General features: G+C 50.1%; 3 protein-coding genes across 5 annotated transcripts; 2 read left to right on the top strand and 1 right to left on the bottom strand.

Annotated features, from left to right (window-relative positions):
- Positions 1-212: 212 nt before the first annotated feature.
- Positions 213-2650, top strand: SrpRalpha (signal recognition particle receptor alpha). The gene is made up of 3 exons (XM_018014462.2): positions 213-470; positions 530-1201; positions 1265-2650. The coding sequence occupies exons 1-3, from the start codon at positions 354-356 to the stop codon at positions 2384-2386; spliced, it is 1911 nt and encodes a 636-aa protein (XP_017869951.1). The 5' UTR covers positions 213-353; the 3' UTR covers positions 2387-2650.
- Positions 2651-2836: 186 nt separating this feature from the next.
- On the bottom strand, positions 2837-4441 carry Rpt3 (26S proteasome regulatory subunit Rpt3). The gene is made up of 3 exons (XM_018014464.2): positions 4292-4441; positions 4132-4215; positions 2837-4064 (listed from the first exon to the last, which is right to left on the bottom strand). The coding sequence occupies exons 1-3, from the start codon at positions 4313-4315 to the stop codon at positions 2943-2945; spliced, it is 1230 nt and encodes a 409-aa protein (XP_017869953.1). The 5' UTR covers positions 4316-4441; the 3' UTR covers positions 2837-2942.
- A 195-nt stretch (positions 4442-4636) lies between these two features.
- LOC108618103 (uncharacterized) lies at positions 4637-19240 on the top strand. 3 transcript variants are annotated; one of them, XM_089473795.1, is made up of 4 exons: positions 4637-5110; positions 5971-9087; positions 10572-16158; positions 16243-19240. In XM_089473795.1, exons 2-4 carry the CDS (start codon positions 5994-5996, stop codon positions 18971-18973), a joined length of 11412 nt encoding a protein of 3803 aa, XP_089329921.1. In that variant the 5' UTR covers positions 4637-5110; positions 5971-5993; the 3' UTR covers positions 18974-19240. The 3 variants fall into 3 exon arrangements, with proteins under 3 accessions (XP_089329921.1, XP_089329920.1, XP_089329919.1); XM_089473794.1 differs by having other exon boundaries at positions 4637-5451; XM_089473793.1 differs by having other exon boundaries at positions 4637-5500.
- Positions 19241-19365: the final 125 nt, after the last annotated feature.

The raw sequence follows: 19365 nt of genomic DNA, 5'->3' as shown, positions 1-19365 counted from the left end.
AGTTGGATAGGTCAGCTTTACAGAAACGTCACTTTTATATTATTGAAACATATGTTTGATAAACATTTAAAATTTAATAAAAAAGATAATATCTAAATATGTAAAAAGTACTGGGTTGTACTATACAATTTTGTAAAATCAGGTCTACAGGGTATTTTATGTTCGGTAACCAAGTGACATTTCGACGTTTTACATTTCATACTGCTTTGCATATATGTACATATCGATAACTATCGACGTAAATATCGGGCTCGTGACGTGGAATGTGTTTTGGCAGCTAGTTAGTTCCAGTTAAATTTTTTAGCGTTTACTTTACAGAACAATTTTTTGACCAATTAGTACGTAAATAGAAAATGTTAGACTTTGTGGTCATATTCACAAAAGGCGGCGTTGTGCTCTGGAATTCAAATGAATCCGGCAAGAACTATGCCTCGTGCATCAACAGCTTAATACGTGGCGTCATTCTAGAGGTAAGCCAACCGAACTGTTTGTTATTGTTATTGTTAATGCTAATTTGTTTGGTGTATAGGAGCGCAATACAGAGTCCAAGTACTTTGAGGAGGATCATTTGGCCGTACAATTTAAGCTAGACAATGAGCTCGATGTGGTTTATGCCGCCGTCTTTCAAAAAGTCATCAAGCTCAACTATTTGGATAGCTTTCTAGCAGAAATGCAAAGTGCGTTTCAGGAGAAATTCTCCGGAATTGCGGCACAGGAGCGACTGGCAATCGACTATGAATTCGAGCAAGAGTTCCGAACGGTGCTCAGCGCCGCCGAGGAGGCATCTCTCAAGCAGGGCAAAGCACCTAAAGCGATGCGCTCTTACAACGAATCGCAGAAGTCAAAGAAAACCGTGGCATCCATGATCCAGGACGACAAGAAGGCAACCAACACAGCGGAGAAGCGTGTGAATATACAGGAAAGTCCGCCGACAAGCAAATCCCAGCCAGCGTCACCGCCACGCACCACTGATGATATAATACAGGAAAATCGACGTAAACTTCGCGAGAAATTGACGCCCACAAAGAAGGTGTCGGGGGAGGCAAAACCCACCAAGCAAAGCACGGTGGATAAGGAGCGGGAGAAGGCGGGCAAGAAGCCGCGTGTTTGGGATCTGGGTGGCAATTCCAAGGATGCTGTGCTGCTCGATCGCTCCAAGGATGCACCCGAAGATGTGCAGCTTCAGACTATCAACAATGAGGTAGGTTGAGGAGAGAGATCACATTGTCTAACAGTATGACTAAACTATGAGCATATTTTGCAGCTGGTGGGCACCATGCAGGGTAGCATAAGGGACCTGGATGTGGAGAGCGACACGGATGGAGCGGACAGCGAGGCCAGCGTAGACAGTGAACTGGAGGAGAAGCAACAGAAACAGAGGCAGACTCAGCAACAGCAACGTAATCAGCGAAAGGCCAAGGGCGGCGGCCTCCTATCCTACTTCAAGGGCATTGTCGGTGCCAAGACTATGACGCTTAACGACTTGCAGCCGGCGCTGGAGAAGATGCGCGATCATCTAATCTCGAAAAATGTGGCCTCTGAAATCGCCGCGAAGCTATGCGATTCGGTGGCCACTTCGTTGGAAGGCAAGCAAATGGGTACCTTCGATAGCATTGCGAACATGGTCAAAGAGGCGCTGACCCAGTCCCTGGTGCGGATTCTGTCGCCCAAGCGTCGCATCGATATTATACGTGATGCACTGGAATCGAAGCGTAATGGACGTCCATATACGATCATCTTCTGTGGTGTGAATGGCGTTGGCAAATCCACAAATTTGGCCAAAATTTGCTTTTGGCTGATTGAGAATGATTTCAGTGTATTGATCGCTGCCTGTGACACGTTTCGAGCTGGCGCCGTGGAACAATTGCGCACACACACAAGACACTTGAATGCACTGCATCCGGCAGAGAAGCACAAGCAGCGTACCATGGTGCAGCTCTACGAGAAGGGCTATGGCAAAGATGCGGCTGGCATCGCCATGGAGGCTATCAAATATGCGCACGATACAAAAGTGGATGTGGTGCTAGTGGATACGGCTGGACGAATGCAGGACAATGAGCCACTGATGCGTTCACTCTCCAAGCTAATCAAGGTGAACAATCCGGATCTGGTGTTGTTTGTGGGCGAGGCGCTTGTTGGCAACGAGGCGGTCGATCAGCTGGTCAAATTCAATCAATCTCTGGCAGACTACTCATCCAATGAGAATCCCCATATCATCGACGGCATCGTTCTGACCAAATTCGATACGATCGACGACAAAGTAGGCGCCGCCATCTCCATGACCTATATCACGGGCCAGCCGATTGTGTTCGTTGGCACTGGACAAACCTATGCAGACCTCAAGGCCATCAATGTGAATGCTGTCGTGAATTCACTGATGAAGTAGTTACACCTGGAGCACCGATCAAGCTGGAGCTGTTGCCATTGCTTGATCCGCCTTTACGTGACCCAATTAAATTGATGTTAAGCTGGACGGACTCAAGGACTACTGACAAGGACAACACCAACTAACAACAATAAAAACTGTCTTGCAGTTAGTTTGATATTTGTTTTTCTTTTTTGATTCATTATTATTTTTGATTATTGATTTTCAGTTGTTTGCTTGCTGTGCGTGTGTTTACAACAAATAAAATGCACATTTTTTTATACATTTCTGATTTGTCTTAATTTTGGAAACAAAGTCTAAATGCCTTGACCGAGAGAAGTATGTTCAAAGGGCTCGATATAAAAGACTTTCAGATCATATTTCTGAAACTGTTTCTAAGCCCAAATAACTTAACTTGAAGTTTTACAAGCTTCCATGGAGAATGCCCAAGTTACAGAAGTGGAAATGTCATACATATAAGAAGATATCATTTTATTATTATTATAATTATAATTCTTAGTTGAGGGTTACGATAAACGTGAATAAAGAACAAAGATGTTGGTAATTTTAAGTATATCTATTTGTAGAACTCGTGCTCCTGTTCGTCCTTCTTGATGTTGTTCTTATAACCCTTCTCGAAGTCCTTGGCAAGGACAATGTAACGATTCTCGCGCACCGCATGCATACCCGCCTCCTGGCAAATGGCATTGATGTCAGCGCCAGAGATTTTATCGGGACGCGCCACAAACTCCTCCAGATCGACATCCTCGCTGAGGTTCATTTTCGATGTGATGGTGGAGAAGACCAACCGTTTCTGTCTTCGATCCGGTAACGGGAATTCAATCTTACGATCCAAGCGACCCGGTCGCAACAGAGCTGGATCTAGAGTGTCAGCTCGATTCGTTGCCATAATCACCTTCACATTGGTCGTTTGATCGAAGCCATCCATTTGATTCAGCAGCTCGAGCAGAATACGCTGCACTTCACGATCAGCGCCCGTCTGGGCATCGAAACGTTTCGTGGCAATCGCATCGATTTCATCGATGAAAATAATGGCTGGCGCATTCTCCTTGGCCAGTCGAAATACGTCGCGGACCATGCGCGGGCCCTCGCCCAAATATTTCTGCACAAACTCGGAGCCGACGACGCGTATGAACGAGGCGGTCGTATGATGGGCCACAGCTTTGGCCAACATCGTTTTACCGCAGCCGGGTGGACCGTACATCAGGACACCACGCGGCGGATCAATGCCGATTTGTTTGTACAGCTCAAAGTGGGTGAGCGGCAGCTCGACAGCTTCTCGAATCTCCTGCTTTTGCATATCCATGCCACCAATATCAGCATAGCTAACATCGGGCTTCTCGTCTGGTTGCAGCATCGATATGGAACTGTCCGCTTCTGGTGGCAGGACATCGACCAAAGCATTGCTATGCTTGTGCAAGGCAACCGACGCAGATGGCTTCAGAAGCTCACGATCGATAGTGGAGAGGATGCGTACATAGTAATTGGAGCCGGTGGTCGAGCCGACAATTCCAGTATTCTGATCAACAGCTTCCAGAAATTGGCCAATCACCAACGGCACCGATTGTATGCGTTTCACCTCCTCCTGTGCATGTAAATACTCTTTTTTAAGATTACGTTGCTCATCCTTGATGTACTCCTCCTGCACCTCAATGAATTCCAAAGTTTTTTGCAATTTCTAAAACAAAAAATGGCGGATTAGAAATTATAAATTGCGGATTGAATATAACATAGACGGGGCCAACCTTATAGCGCACATATAAATCTTCCAGATCTAGTTCATCCAACGAGCTGTGCGCATCTTTTGGCTTTAATTCAATTTCATCTTGCTAAAAGGGGTAGAAGAATTCAATATAAAATATATTATAATAGCAATAATAAAGTATGGTTTAACAAAATGCTTACCCTTTCTGCCATGAATATGTCCATTTTGTATTTATTATTTTAACGTTCCGGTGGATAATGAATGGAGGAAAAGTAAATGACTGGCTAAAAACAAGCTTCACTAAGTCTGGTGATGGGTGATGGTCCACATATCGATTGGCGCTGCAGTGACTATCCAAATTTTACATGTATCGATATTTTAGCAAATTTTCTACTTACTTTATTGAACAATTCAATAACCACATATGCAAATAAAATACCTTTAATTAGAATAAATTTTAAAAATGTGAATCAATAAATATATATTCTATGATTCGAGCGACTATCGCTACTGTTTAGTATCGATACCCAATTAGAATAATAAACCACACATTTTGGGCAGTGTGTACACACTGCAGCTACAACACGACCATTTTTTGAGGCGATTTCGATTCTTCTCATAAGAAAACACATTTATTTTGAGCAACTAAATATGTGTGTGTGCCGTATGCGTGTGTGTGCGTGAAGAATTAAAAGAATACTTAACACAAAAAAATAACAAATAAAAAAAGACAACAACAATTAGTGAATTAGTTGTGCGCGCATAAAATGGGTTAAGCAATTCAATTGCGGCAAGTGAAATGGAAATGGACATGGACTGTTTCAAACCGCATTCGCTCGTGCCAGAGAAAAATCGTTCACCACCTCTAACTCAGTGTCCTGCCGCTGCTTCTAGTTGGTGCTGCGCTGCCCTCTGCCTCAGCCGCTGCTCTGCCACTGTCTGTGCTCTACGCACGCATCGATTTGGGCTAAAAGTTAGATACCTCCTAACGCAGTTTGTTAGGGTGGAAAAATATATAAGTACATAATAATAAAAAAAAAAGGCAAAGAAAAGAAAGGAAATGCTGTGCATTTTTCAATTAATTCATGCCCCAATCAATGTAACGAATTCAAGTGCAATATTAACAAAACGAACTAAACAATAAAAAAAAAAAAACAACAGCAGCAGCAGCAGCAACAACAACAACAACAAAACGCCAACACGGTCGCAACTCGAACAGCAAAACAAAAAGGCCAACAAATAAGATAGAAAATAAGTAATCAAAAAGGAGAAAAAATAGATTTTTTGTTGTAGAAATCTATAAAAGAGACGGCAGTGTAGGCAGGCGGCAAACAAATTAGGCAGCAACGTTTCAAGCGGGGTAAACTAAATAAAAATTAACAACATCGAGATTCATCTAAAAAAAAATAGTGTGTACAAAATGTTTATTGTATAATTTTTCATTACAACTTCAACATGCATACGCACACACAGTCGCATATGTAAATGTTCATATGCGTGTACATGTGTGTGTATTCCATGTGCGTGCGTGTGTGCGTCCGTTTAGTTTTTGTTTATATGCCGTTTTCTATTTCTTTTTCGTCTAGTTTGTCATTTGCGCACATTCGTCAACAAAATGTGCGCTCGGCTTTAACAATGCGTTTTGCTTATTTGCTTTTATTCGGCTTATTGTTTGTTCTTTATTGATTTTAAGATGCTGCTGCAGTTGTGGACACACTGACAAACGCACACAAACACACGCACACGCATGCACATGCACACACACACTCACATGAAAACGCACGCATGCACGCACTCATACATACGAGCTTTTTTATATTTTGAGACAGTGCACTACGAAATTTGATTTTGATTGTTGGTTTTTGTATTTCTTTTACAGCATTTTGATAGAACAGCTTCCATATGAAGACCATGTCGCGCTTTGGCTTGCGCCGTGGCTTCAAATTTTCCGAGGAGCAGCAGCAGGTCAATGGCAACAATAACAATAATAACAATAACAATAATAATAATAATGGGAATCCAATTGGACCAACTGCACAAAAACTGGCAACGCCGCCACGCAAAAAACGCAATCATAGCCTGCCCCGAGAGCAGCAATTGGAACCAATTGAAGTGGAAGCGGAACTGGAAAAAGTGAACAAGCAGCAGAAACAACACCAGCAGCAGCAGCAGCAACAACAACTGTCTGCCTCGCTGGTATGCAGTGTGCCTCTGGAGCGTTTGCCGCGTCTCGTTGAAAAGTTGCAGTTGCTGCAACAGCAACAGCAGCAACAACAACAGCAACAGCAGCAACAACAACAGCAACAGCAGCAGCAACGCGAACTTGAGGAATATTCAGCAACGGCTTTTATCAAAGTTCTATGCTTGTACTGTGATAAGAAGTTCGCGTCCAGCAAGCTGCAGTCCAAGCATGTGGATAAATTTCATACGGAACGTAAAGAGCGACGCTGCAGCAATCGTTCCACCAACAACAATAACAACAGCAACAGCACTCACAGTTCCAGTCACGCCCACTTTCCGGGCTGTCAGCACTGCAACAAATCCAAATCGCAAACGTTGCAGCCACCAATTTGTCTGCCCGCCAAACAGTTGGAGCAACTATTTGTCCATCTGATTGCCAGCCATGCGGACAAATACTTTGGTTGCCAGCAATGCCAGTTGCGCTTCAATGATGCTGCCCAGCTGCACAGCCATATGCGCTTGCTGCACCAGCAACAGTTGCAGCAACAGCAGCTGCAGCTACAACAGCAACAGCAACACCAGCAACAGTTGCAGTCACAGTCACAATCGTCTTCTATGATTGGCGCTGAGGAGCCGGTGCTCTTTCGCTTGGGTCTCACACAGAATCGTCTGCCCGGGCAGCGACAACGCAATCGCAACAACAACGCAACAGCTGCAACAAAGCAGCAACATCAACAGCAGCGCAGCAGCAGTCGTGCAGCTCAGCGACAGGCAGCGGCAGCAGCAGCAGCAGCCACAGCAGCAGCTGCCGCCGCCGCAGCAGCAGCAACATCTTTGAGCAACTCCAGTCATGTTGCTGCTGCAACAGCAACAACGGTTGCCAGCAGCAGCACAGCAACAACTACAGCTCCAATAGCAGCAGCAGCAGCAGCAGCATTATCATCATCATCGTCATCGTCATCGTCGTCATCATTATCATCAGCAGCATCATCTGCAACGACAGCAGTTGCTGATGACACACACTTTCGCATGCCCAGCCATAGCCACGTCTTTGATGACAACTTCTATCAGGATGTGGTGCTCAATGTGCGTCACAATCTGCAGCATTATCTCGACGGGCGCCTGCGCAGCGGCCCGGCACCACCGCAGCCGCCCACTGCTGTTGGTGCTGGTGCTGCTAGCGTTGTGGCTGCCAGCAATCCGCAACAGTTGGCGCTGTGCAACGCCGCATATCCTACATTGCTGACGGCGGAGCAGTTCGGCGATGGCTTGGGCCTGGGACTGGAAGCCTTGCCGCTGGCCAAGGCAGCGCGACGACCGCACACCAAGCACAGCTGGAAGTGGAAATGGGATTACGTGAAGAAGTTCACGATTGTCAACGAGGGCGGGCGGCTGGTCAAGAAGCTGAAGCAACCGTTTATGGGTTTGCGCGATTTGTCGCGCCTGGACATGTGGACGCAGCTGACGATGCGCCAGAAGCACGATCTGGAGCAGCAACAGCAGCAGCAGGAGCAACAGCAGCAACTGGAGCAACAGCTCGAACAGCAGCAACATTTGCAGCAGCTGCATTTGCTGCTGGATCGCCGTCTCCTGCCGCACATAATGCTGGAGCAGAACGAGCAGGCAATTATCAAAGAGGAGCAGCCGGACCAGCAACAGTTGCTGCAACAACCGCAGCAGCAGCAGCAGAACCAACAGCTGTTGCCAGCGCAAGCGACCTCCGAGCAAAACTTCTTAACGTTGTTGCAGCTGCAGCCAAAGCGACAGCAGCAACAGCAACATCAACGTCTCCTAACAACAGCAACAGCCACAACGACAACAACACTTGTGCTCAGCGGCGAGTGGGCGCGTCCTCGTTTATATTTATGCATCTGCTGCGGCGCCAAGTTCGAGCAGCGCAAGGCGCTCGAGGAGCACAAAACCTTTCGCCATTCGCACATCTATGCGACGCACTATGAGCTGGTCGGACGGGAGCTGCTGGCGGGCAACTTGTTGCGGCATCTATTTATGCCCAAGCGTGCGCTGAGTCGCTATGCGGCCGAGCATTGGCAGCAGCAGCAACAACTACAGCAGCAGCAGCAACAGCAACAGTTGCTGCTGCACAAGCAGGAGCGTACAATTGTTGAGGACGAAGCCATATCCAGTTCATCCAATTGTTCGGCTGTGTCGTCTGCCTTTGGCAGGGGCCGAGTGAGCGGATCACCGTGCTCCACGGCAACGGCAACGACTGCGACAACAACAGCAACTGGCAATAGCAATACCAGCTGCAGCAGCAGCAGCAACAACAACTCAACATCGGTGGAGGACAACGACAGCAGCGATATCAAGGCGAACGCCTGCTCCCCGGCCAGCCTCAGCAACAGCAACAGCAACAGTCACAGCTACAGTAACAGCAACAGTTGCAGCTATAGCAGCGGCAACAGTTGCAGCTGCACAAAATGTGGCCGCAAGTGCAGCGGCCTGATGGATCTCTATCGGCATATGCTCGACTGTTCGGGTGATTACGTTTGGTCGCTGGCCAAGAAGCGCAAATACCGTTACTATTGTGGCTCGAAGAAGCGACGCACTGCCTGCAACAAGCCCGCCAAGCACTTCGCTCAGCTGTTGCGCAAGAACAACAAGAAGGTTAAGAAACAGGTGCCAATGCCAGCCACTGGCCAGAATCAGGATCAGGATCGGGATCGGGATCGGGATCGAGATGGGGACCAGGAGCAGGTGCAGGCGAGCAACAATAATGATGCGTCCGAGGAGAGTTCCAATTCAAATTCCAATTCGAATAAAACGAAAACACCGCCGCGTCAACGACCCAGCGATGGTGAGTGTTAGTACAGTAAAACAACCATATGACGAATGGCGGTGAGAATATGGGGGAAGTGATGGGAACTGAGGAGCTGTTGGAAGAGTGACAGAGGGGGTATAGGCTATTCATAGAATAGAGTTGACAAGGTACAGTAGAACAACCATATGACGAACGTCGGAGGAGATACGGATTGAAGTGATTGCATTTGGGGAACAGTTGGAAGAGTGAAAGAGGCGGTATAGAGAGTTGATTTGCTGCAGTACAGTAAAACAACCATATGACGAACGGCGGTGAAGATGCAGGGGAAGTGATGGGAACTGAGGAGCATTTGGAAGAGTGAAGGTGGCGATATAGGCTATTCAGAGAGTAGATTTACTAAAGTACAGTGAAGTCGTCATATGACGAACGAATGGATTTGATACGGGGGAAGTAATTGCATTTGAAAAAGTGTTGCATATAAAATATCTATGGGAAAAACGATTCAGAAGGCTGTTCAGAAGGTACATCTGCTGAGGCACAGTGATGCAGCCATATGACGAACGGCGGAGAAGATGCAGAGGAAGTTATGGGCACTGAGGTGTTCAAGAAGAGTGAATGAGGCGATCTAGGTTATTCATAGAGTAGATTTGCTGAAGTACAGTGGAGTAGTCATATGACGAACGAATTGATTTTATACGGCCGTTCAGATTTGCTGATGTACAGTGAAGCAGGCATTTGACGCACGCTTCTTTTGAGAATACAAATTTCCAGCGACTTTTGAGAAACAACTTTATTTATATTTGTGAACTTCAATTCGATTTGATTGGTATACAGTGAAACAGCAATATGACTAGCAATGGACGAACATATATGCAATAGCTATGAGTAGGGTGATTTATACTGGACCTACACTGAAGCAATCCGATGATGCACAATAGATTAGATGGGATTCTTGAAGAACAAAGATATAATACTTATGAGAGAAGGGATTTAGCTCATTGAAATATGAAGAACAATAGAGCTAATCTATATAATAGACATATATGGAATAATATGTACTAATGAGGGAGATGGTTTAACAAATTTGAAGAGTCTATTGGTTGGAGGAAAATAGATATTGAATGGAGTGGAAATGGAGCAAGCATATGATAAGCATTAGATTAGATTGAATATTATAAGGATTCTTGACGGACCGATTTATAATGATAATAATAATAGTATAAGTGTGTACAGTGAATCAGATATACAAATTACTTAGGGCTTAGTGGAAACGTTAAATACATGCAAATATAATAAAATATATTACAAAAATAATCTATGAGAAGGGAGAGAGAGATTTTAGTTTTTGATATGGGATGGAATACAGTAAGAATTTCATATGACGAACGAGCTATAGTAAATTGAAAATAAAGCGTTGTAGATAATGTGAATTTATTATATACATATGTAGATCTATGAAAAACCTCAATTAGTATCTCATTTCTGCTTTCGCTGTTTCTTTCTCTTTCTGTCTGCTGTAGCTGAATCGATACGCAAAATGCTTGAGAATTTGCCGGCGAAACGCGTGTGCAAAAAGATCTTTCCGATGGACAACAAGAAACGATCGAAGAAGCAGGGCAAACCCAATAAGAAGCTGCAATCGCGCAATGCCAAGAAGCTCTACAATCATCATCATCATCATTTGCACCATCATCACCATCATCTGCATCATCATGCGCTGCGTAACACGCGCTCGCGTCTGGTGCGCGCCAAGCCGGCTGCAGCAGCTGGAGTAGCCGCAGTAGCCACAGTTGCTGGCGAGCAGCAGCCGCAGCAGCAACAGCAGCGAAATCGCCGCAAGCCGCAGCAGCAGGTGAAAATATTGCCAGCAATTGATGTGCCACTCAGCACAACAACAACAACAACAACAGCAGGAGCAGCGACAGGAGCAGCGACAGCAACAGCAAAAGCTTCCAGTGCAGTGGCCACAGCCGCAACAGCAACAGCAGTGGCAACGACAGCAACAACAACAACTGTTGTCTCGCCCACGCACAGCAGCAAGCAGCAGCTAATGCCAACGCCGCCTACAACACCAGCGCCTGCAGCAACAGCAACAGCAACAACACCCGCAACAACAGCAACACCAGCGACAGCAGCAGCAGCAGCAGCAGCGACCACAACAGTTGCTGCCAGCAAACAGCAGCAGCAGCAACCTGTGAAGCGCAGCAAGCGCATTAGCGACTGCATAGCCATGCTGACAGGGAAGCTGGAGGAGAAGCTCAAGACTGAACAGCAGCCAGCAGAGAAGGAGCAACCGTTGCCGGCAACTGAGTCCGCGACGATAGCTGCCGAGCAGCAACAGTTGCAGCCAAAGACGCCCAAACGCAAGGCCATGTCCAGGCGCATTATAAAGCCGCCCAGCGAGACGACGACAGCAGCAGCTGCAACAGCGACAACAACAAAATCAACAACAACAACAACAGCAACAAAAACAGCAGTAGCAGCAACAGCGCCAGCACCAGCAGCAATACCAGCTCCAGCAGCAGCAGCAGCAGCAATAGTTACTAAAGTGATTGCAAGTGCAGCAGCAACAGTTGCTCCTTTGCCATTACCTGTGCCATTGCCTATGCCGGTGCCGGTTGCTGTGCCTCTGCCTGTTGCTGTGCCCGTGCCAGTTGTTGTGCCTGCTGTGCGGCGTGCCACGCCCACCAAGGCAGCCACCAAGCAAATGCAGCCATATGTAAATGAACAGCAACAACAACAATTGCTGCAGCAGCAACAGCAACTTCAGTTGCAGCAGCAACATCAAGCGCAGCAGCAACACCTCGTGCAGCAGCAACATCAAGTGCAGCACCCTCAGCAGCAACAGTTGCCGCTGGCAGTGTTGCCATTGCCGCTGCCCTTGCCACTGCCTGTGCCACTGCCCGTGCCTGTTAAGCTGCCACCTCAGCCAGCGCCGGCACCGCCACCACCGCCGCCACCACCACCACCTGCACCAGCAACAGCAACAGCAGCTATTGCACCAGTTCCAGTTCCAGTTTCAGCTGCAGCTTCAGCTCCAGCTCCAGCTTCAGCAACAGCACCAGCACCAGCACCACCTCCAACAGCAGCAGCTGCAGCTGCAGCAGCAACATTGCTGTTGCCGAAATTGCCAATGTATTTGCCAGTGCCTGCTAATTATGTGATGGAGCCGCAGCAGCCGCTAAATCTGAGTCATGTAAAGCAAACAGTTCAGATGCAGCTGCAGCAGCAGCAACAACAGCAGCAGCAACAGCAACAGCAGCAGCAGCAACGCAACTCAGCAATGCCCGCGCGTCGTCAAACGATTTGCGGCTTCGAGGCGCGCAATCTGTTGCAGCTGGACGAGATGCAGCCGCTGGATTTGTCCAAGAAATCCAAACGTAAATCATCGCCAGCACCAGCACCAACAGCAGCACCAGCAGCACCAGCAGCAGCACCAGCGCCAGCTCCTGCAGCGGCTGCTCTGGAGCAACTGCCATTGGCCTTGGCACTGCCGCTGGCGCGTGGCACCGAGGCGGCCGCAGCCGCTGCTGCTGCGCATTACTATTCCAATTTGGATCTGCTGAAGATACCGCAGGTGCGAAATCCCGTGCTGCCGCTGCCAGTGGCAATGCCCGCCATGGTCACGCAGACGCCGCCACTCGCCGTCAAAGCGCCGGCCAAGAAGCGCGCCTCAGAGCTGGCCAGCAAAAAGGAGAAGATGCCCGCCACGCGCATGGACGAGGTGATCAACAATCATATCGACGATGCCATCAACTCGGTTATATTGGCCGTGCAGGCCAGTTTGCCGCAGGAGGAGGAGGAGGAGCAGCAACAGCAGCAGCAGCAGCAGCTACAGCAGCAACAGCAGCAGCAGCCACAATTGCAGTTACATCAGCAGCAAGTGCAACAGCAACAGTTGCCGCTGGCTGTGGCGCCTAGTGCTGGCGTCTTGTTCAGCACAACAGCAGCAGCAACTGCAACGGCAACGGCAGCTGTAGCAGTGTCCACGCCAGCAATAGTTGCAGCAGCAGCATCAGCAGCAACGACAGCTGTCACACCAGCAACAGTTGCCAATGCTGCTGCTGCTGCTCCGGCTCCTGCTGCGCCCGTTAGGCATCTAACGCCAAAGAAGCGCAGCATGCGCTCCAAGACCATCGATTGTCGCTCGGCATTGCTGATGACTGCCATGCCGCCCATTATAACAGCCACGCCCACACCCACACCCACGGTCACGCCTACGCCGACAGCTGAAGTCATGTTGCTGCCGGACAGCTCCCAAATGCTAGCGAATGACAATGTGGAACAGCTATTGGCACTGCCGCCAGCTTTGGTTACGCCCCCAGCGACCACGCCCACACCGCCAGCTGCAACGCTGACGCCTATGGTGGCCACACCCACCAGCCCAAGGCCAGCATCGCCCAAGCGCGAGTTGTCGCCGCTGTCGCCGCAGCAATTGCAGTTGCAGCTGCCGGCAGCAATAGCAGCGCCAACACCAGCAGAGGAATCCTCGCCCGAATCTCCCATTGCTGACACGCCCACTGTGAAGCCAGCCATGCCTGTGTCTGTCATCTCTGTAGCGCCGCCCATAACACCTGCTGTGGTAACAGCAGCAGCAGGTGTAGCAGGAGCAGCAGCAGCAGCAGCAGCAGCAGCAGCAACAGTTTCAACTACAGAAACTGCAACAATGGAATCAACATCGACAGAAGCAACAGCAATTGCAACTAGTGTGTGTCGCAGTGCCACGCCCAGCAGTGGGCACGAGCTCAATTGCAGCGCATTGCTCGAGGAGCACAGCAGCAACATGAACAACAACAACAACACATCGTCCGGCTTTCATAGTTTGCCGCAAACAGAATTGTTGCCGGCTATCGCAATTGAAGTTGAGGCAGGGCCGGAGACAAAGCTGGAAAAGAAATCGGAGGATGAACCAAAACCCGAATCTCTGCCAGAGCCAGAGCCACAGCGAGCTCCAGCTCCAGCTCCAGCATCAGCAACAGAGGCTGAGGCTGAGCCAACGCCGCCCAAGGAGGATGCCAAGAAAAAGCAGCGACGTCGCCGCAAGAACGAGCTGGCAGCAATTGTTGCCGATCAGCTGCTGGAGAGCTTTAAGATCGACAATGCGCGGCGCGACAATCTGAAGAAGCTCGAGAATCTGGCGTACGAGAAGAGCGAGGATCTGCTGCTGACGGGCATGTTGCTCATGTCCAGCACCAAGCGCAATGCGTCGCTCAATCAGCAACAGTTGTCGGCACCGACAGCAGCAGCAGCAGTTGGCGGCGACGCGAAGCGCTGCAAAACGGAAAATGCGCTGCCCGAGCCAGCAGCAACAGTTGGTGGTGCTGCTGCTGCACCAGCTGGACGCGGTCGACCCAAGCGCCGGCAGAGCTGCTACTACAGGCGGGGGCGTGGCAAGGCGGCGCCATTGGGACCGGAGACGAATATAAGTGCATTGAAATCGTCGCTGGAGAGCTTCTCCAATTGCATCGAGAAGCAGCTGCTGGCGAAGGAGGCGAAAGAGGCGGCAGCAGCCAAAGCCACGCCCACTGCTAGCTGCATTCTGCGACCGAGCATCCTGTGCACGGCAGCAAAAGAGCAGCAGCAACAGAAGCAACAACAGCAACAGCAGCAGCAACAGAATCTGAAACAGCAGCAGCAGCAGCAGCAACAGCAGCAACAACAACAGCTGCAGCAGTTGCAGCAGCAACAACAGCAGCAACAGCCATCGCCAACAACAGCAACTGTTGCTGCTGTTGCTGCTGCTGCCGCCTTGCCCACCTACAGTCGTGATCCGCGTCTGAATAAGAACATACACAAGGAGGAGCAACATCAACAGCAGCATCAACAGCGGCAAGCGGCACAGCAGCATCAGCAACACCAGCAGCAATCACAACACCAACATCAGCAGCAGCACGGCGACAATCTGGAAGAGGAAGACAACTATCTAACGGAAATAGCTAAGAATGTGAACGAGAAGATCATGTCGGCTGCCAATGAGGACTTTGAATTTGCGAACGACGAGTTCGACCAGGAGGACAAGGACGACCAGGATAAGTTCTATCGTCCGCCAACCTCGATGAGCGTTCGCAGCGCTCCAAATCTCAATGATGAGCACTCGAATTTCGGCACCGACGATGAGAATACAAACACCGAGCTGATGGACATGGACATGGATGACGAGATGAGTGTCTATACGAGCTACTCGCAGGATGTGGGTCGCTCGGGTCGCGGTCGTCGGCGCCGGCGACGGCGCAGCGTGCTGCTGACACGCCGGCCCAAGAAGCGCAGCAATCGCAGCGCCCAGCTGGACGAGGCGGACAAGTTCGCCTGCCAGCTGTGCGGCAAGAGCTTCTTCACATCGACATCGCTGTCCAAGCACAACATGACGCTGGCTCACGTCTCCAAGCTGTCCGAGCTGGAGTATTTGCAATCGAAGAGCAATGCACCGCCCAGTCCACGGCCAGCAGCAGCAATGGAGGCAGCAACACCAGCAGCTACAGCAACAGCAGCAACAGCAGGAGCAACAGCATCAACTGAGCAACAGTTTGTCCAACAGCTGCAACAGCTACGTGCCTCAGTGCTTGTGCCAACAGAGGCTGCTGCTGCTGCGGCGGCGGCGGCGGCGGCTGCAGCGGCAGCGGCTGCGGCAGCTGCTGCTGTTGCTACTGCTCCTGCGCCTGAAGCACAGCTACCTTCTAGTCATCATGTCATCACGGAAGAGAGTCTGCGCTTACATGACAACCAGCAACAGCAACACTCTCAGCATCAGCAGCAGCAGCTGCAGCAACAGCAACAGCAACAACAACACTCGTCGAGTCCCGCCCACAGTGCTGCCCGCCTTAATCTCAATCCCGACGAGCGTCTCTTTTACGAGTGCTGCAACATATTGAAGAGTGCCACGGCAACGGCAACGGCAACAACAACGCCCTCGGTAATTGTCAGTGCTGCCGGACGCAAGCCCGTGGAGTTGCTGACGCCCGCTAGTCCGCCAGCAGTTGAGATATTGTCGTCGCCCGCATCGCCGTCGCCGTCACCTCCGCCAGTGCCACTGCCAGCAACAGTTGCAGCTGTCTCCCATCAGCCAGTTATACAGCAGCTCTTTCGTAATCCGCCCGCTGCCACGCCCACGTAAGTGTTGATTCTTCTTCTTCCTCTAGTTCTGAACTTGCCTAGTTCAATTAGTAATTTTGCTTTTTCACTTTCTACTCGCAGCAATCACCATTTGCCACATCATCAGCACAGTCAGCAGCAGCTGCATCAGCACAATCAGCAGCAGCAACAACATCCACAACATCCGCAACATCCACAACATCCACATCATCCGCAACATCCACATCCGCATTCACATCACCACCATCATCATCATCATCATCATCACCATCAGCGTATGTCGCCGAGCTACTCGGCCACATCACAGTTCTCAGCGCTGACTGCAACAAACATGACCACATCGCGCTTCAAGACCAAAGCCGCCATGAAGGGCTACGAGACGAGCGTCACGCAGCTGCCAGTGGACATGGATGTGGCCAAGACGACGCGTGCGGTCTGCAAGCTCACCGAATTGGCGGACATTGCGCTGGGCAGCGAGAAGCCAACGGGCGTGGACTATATGCCCGAGCAATTGCTAAACGAGCAACAGCAGCAGCAGCAGCAGCAGCAACAGCCACAGCAGCAACATTTGCAACAGCAACAACAATTGCAGCCAGGCGCTGCTGTCGCCGAGCAGAGCTCAACATCATCCAAGACCATTATGCACGCCTCGTCCATAATTAAGGCGACAGTTGCAACAGTTGCTGCCAGCAGCGCCACCCTGCCGCCGGCCTCTGGGCGCATCATCATACCCGAGCGTCCGTTCAAGAACATTGGACTAGAGGAGAAGGCGCCCATTACGTTCCAGAAGCCCAAGACGAGCGTCAATTTGCTGACGGAGGACAACAACAGCGTCTCGACGGCGAGCTACTCGGATCGGGATGATTATGATTTTGGTACGCTGAGCTGTGAGGATGTGGACGGTGATGCGGATGGGGATGGGGATGGAGATAGTGTGAAGCAGCAGCAGCATCTGCCGCAGCACCAACTTCAGCAGCAACAACAGCAGCAACAGCAACAACAACAGCAGCAGCAGCAAGTGGTTAAGTCATCGGCAGCGCACGTGGCCAGCTCTAGCGGCTCCAGCAGCTCCTCTTCGTCCGGCTCAACAACGCAGCACAGCAACAGCAGCAGCAGCTCAAGTCGCGCCACCGCCAAGACCTTTGAGAACAAATCCCTCATAATGGGACGCATCTTCAAGCATGCGAGCACAGCGACAACTAAGCTGACCGTGAAGAGTGCGCCCAAGGATAAGGCACAGTTGGATCAGCTGTTCGATGAGCTGCGCGGAGCAGCCAAGCCGCAACAACAGCAGCAGCAGCAACAACAACAACAACAGCAGCCGTTGTCGCCAGCTGCAGCGCCACTCGATTGGCAGCAACAACAACAGCAGCAGCAGCAACAGCAACAACAGCAGCAGCAGCAACAACAACAACAGCAACTGCAGCAGCCGACGCAGCAGCAAAAGTTGCAGCCAGCGGCCAAGAAGAACGCCAAGGCAAGAGGACGAAAGGCAACTGGAGTAAAGAAAGCTGCTAGCCAACCGCCACGCAAAGATCTGTCCAAGTTGCAGACGGAGCTGGGCATGAGCACTGAGGACTTGGAGCAGCTCATCGATGAGGGTCATCGGAAATCGAAGCGTCGCTGCGCCACAAATCGACCCAAAAAGCTGGTCGAGACGTGGAGCTCCGATGAGTACGAAGAGTTCCTGTCCACCAAGGATATCATAGCTTTAATTGAGCAAAAGGAGCAGCAGGAGCAGCGACGCAAGCGCAAGGTCAGCGAGGCGCAGACGGAGACGTTTGCAGCGCCGCGAGAGAAAGCGGCGCAGTCCGTGACGAATGCCAAGAATCGCAAAGGACGCAAGCAGGAGCAGCAACAACAACCAGTGGAGCCGGTGTTGCAGCCCAAGCGAGCGAGGCAGCGTATTGCAGAGCCCGCCACGCCCACCAAACAAGCAAAGGCACCGCGTGCCAAGACCGTAGCCAAGCCGCCAAAGGCGCCCAAGAAGCCAGCGGCGAGCAGCAAAAAGCGTGGCAAGCAGCAGCAGGCAGCGGAACAGCAGGAACAGGAACAGCAACAACAAGAACAACAAAAGCAGTTGCAGCAGCAGCAAGCGCAACGGACGCGCAGTAGTCGACAGCAGCGAACGCTGGAGGAATCACCGGAGCTGAATCATTGCCAGGAACAGCCGCAGCCGCAGCCGCAGCCACAGTCGCATCAGCAACAGGAGAAGGCAGCGAGCAGTGCGAGTAAGCAGAAGTCGCGAAGCAGCAGCAGCAGCAATAAAGCTGCCACAGCAACAGCAACAGCTGCAGCTGCAGTTGCAACTGCTTCAGCGGCGACGCCAGAAGCAACAGCTGTAGTTGCTGTCACAGCTAACAACAATAACAACAATAGCAGCAGCAGCAACAAAAACTTGAAAACGAAACGAAAGTCGCAAACGCATCGTCAATCGCCGGCGCGCAGGAAGCGACCGGCGAGCGAGAAACAGCTTTATTATTGGAGCAGCTCCAGCGACGATGAATTTGGGCGCATCAATGTGGAGGCCGCCGAAGCAGCTGCAGCTGCAGCAGCAGCAGCCGAGGCAGCACAGTCACAAGCCCAGTCACCTGCCGATGTGACATCCAATGAGCAACAACAACACTCACATGCACAGTCACAGCATCAGCAACAGCAACAGCCACAACAATTAACGACGAAACATTTTGATGATAGTGAGCAATATCAGAAACACGGCTGGATCGTTGGTGATTCGCACAAGAAGCTGGTTAAGCTGCTGGCCATTGCCAAGGGCAACAAAAAGGTGGAAAATTGCGGCGTCAAACGGCGCACGCCCAAACGCAAATGCTAGAAGAAGAGGAACAGTGGGAGGAGGAGAAGATGCGTCGTCGTCGCCGCCGCCGTCGCAGCTGGCCGGGAACACTGCCAACTGCAATTCAAAAATTCAAATGAAGCGGCAAACAAGAATGTATTTCATATATGTTTTTTCTTTCTTTAAACAAACACATCTAAGCGTTACATTATTTAGGTTATTCTCTATTTTTTTTTATTAAATGTATTTATAATTAATAAACAAAAAATTGCGCAAGCAGCAAATAAAGATTTGAGCACAATTAAAGCTATCGACTTATCGAAGTTCACTTGGGGGGGACAACTACTAAGCAGCGCGGTAAACTGGTATAACTTTTTGAATTTGCAGTGCACCTAAAAAACAAATATTTATTTTACAGTTCCCAAAATGGT

The sequence above is a fragment of the Drosophila arizonae genome, chromosome X (genome assembly GCF_054131065.1).
Source record: "Drosophila arizonae isolate 15081-1271.41 chromosome X, UAZ_ARI_1.0, whole genome shotgun sequence".
Classification (NCBI taxonomy): domain Eukaryota; kingdom Metazoa; phylum Arthropoda; class Insecta; order Diptera; family Drosophilidae; genus Drosophila; species Drosophila arizonae.
The sequence above is the reverse complement of the archived record's forward strand: the minus strand, read 5'-3'. Positions and strand labels throughout refer to the sequence as shown.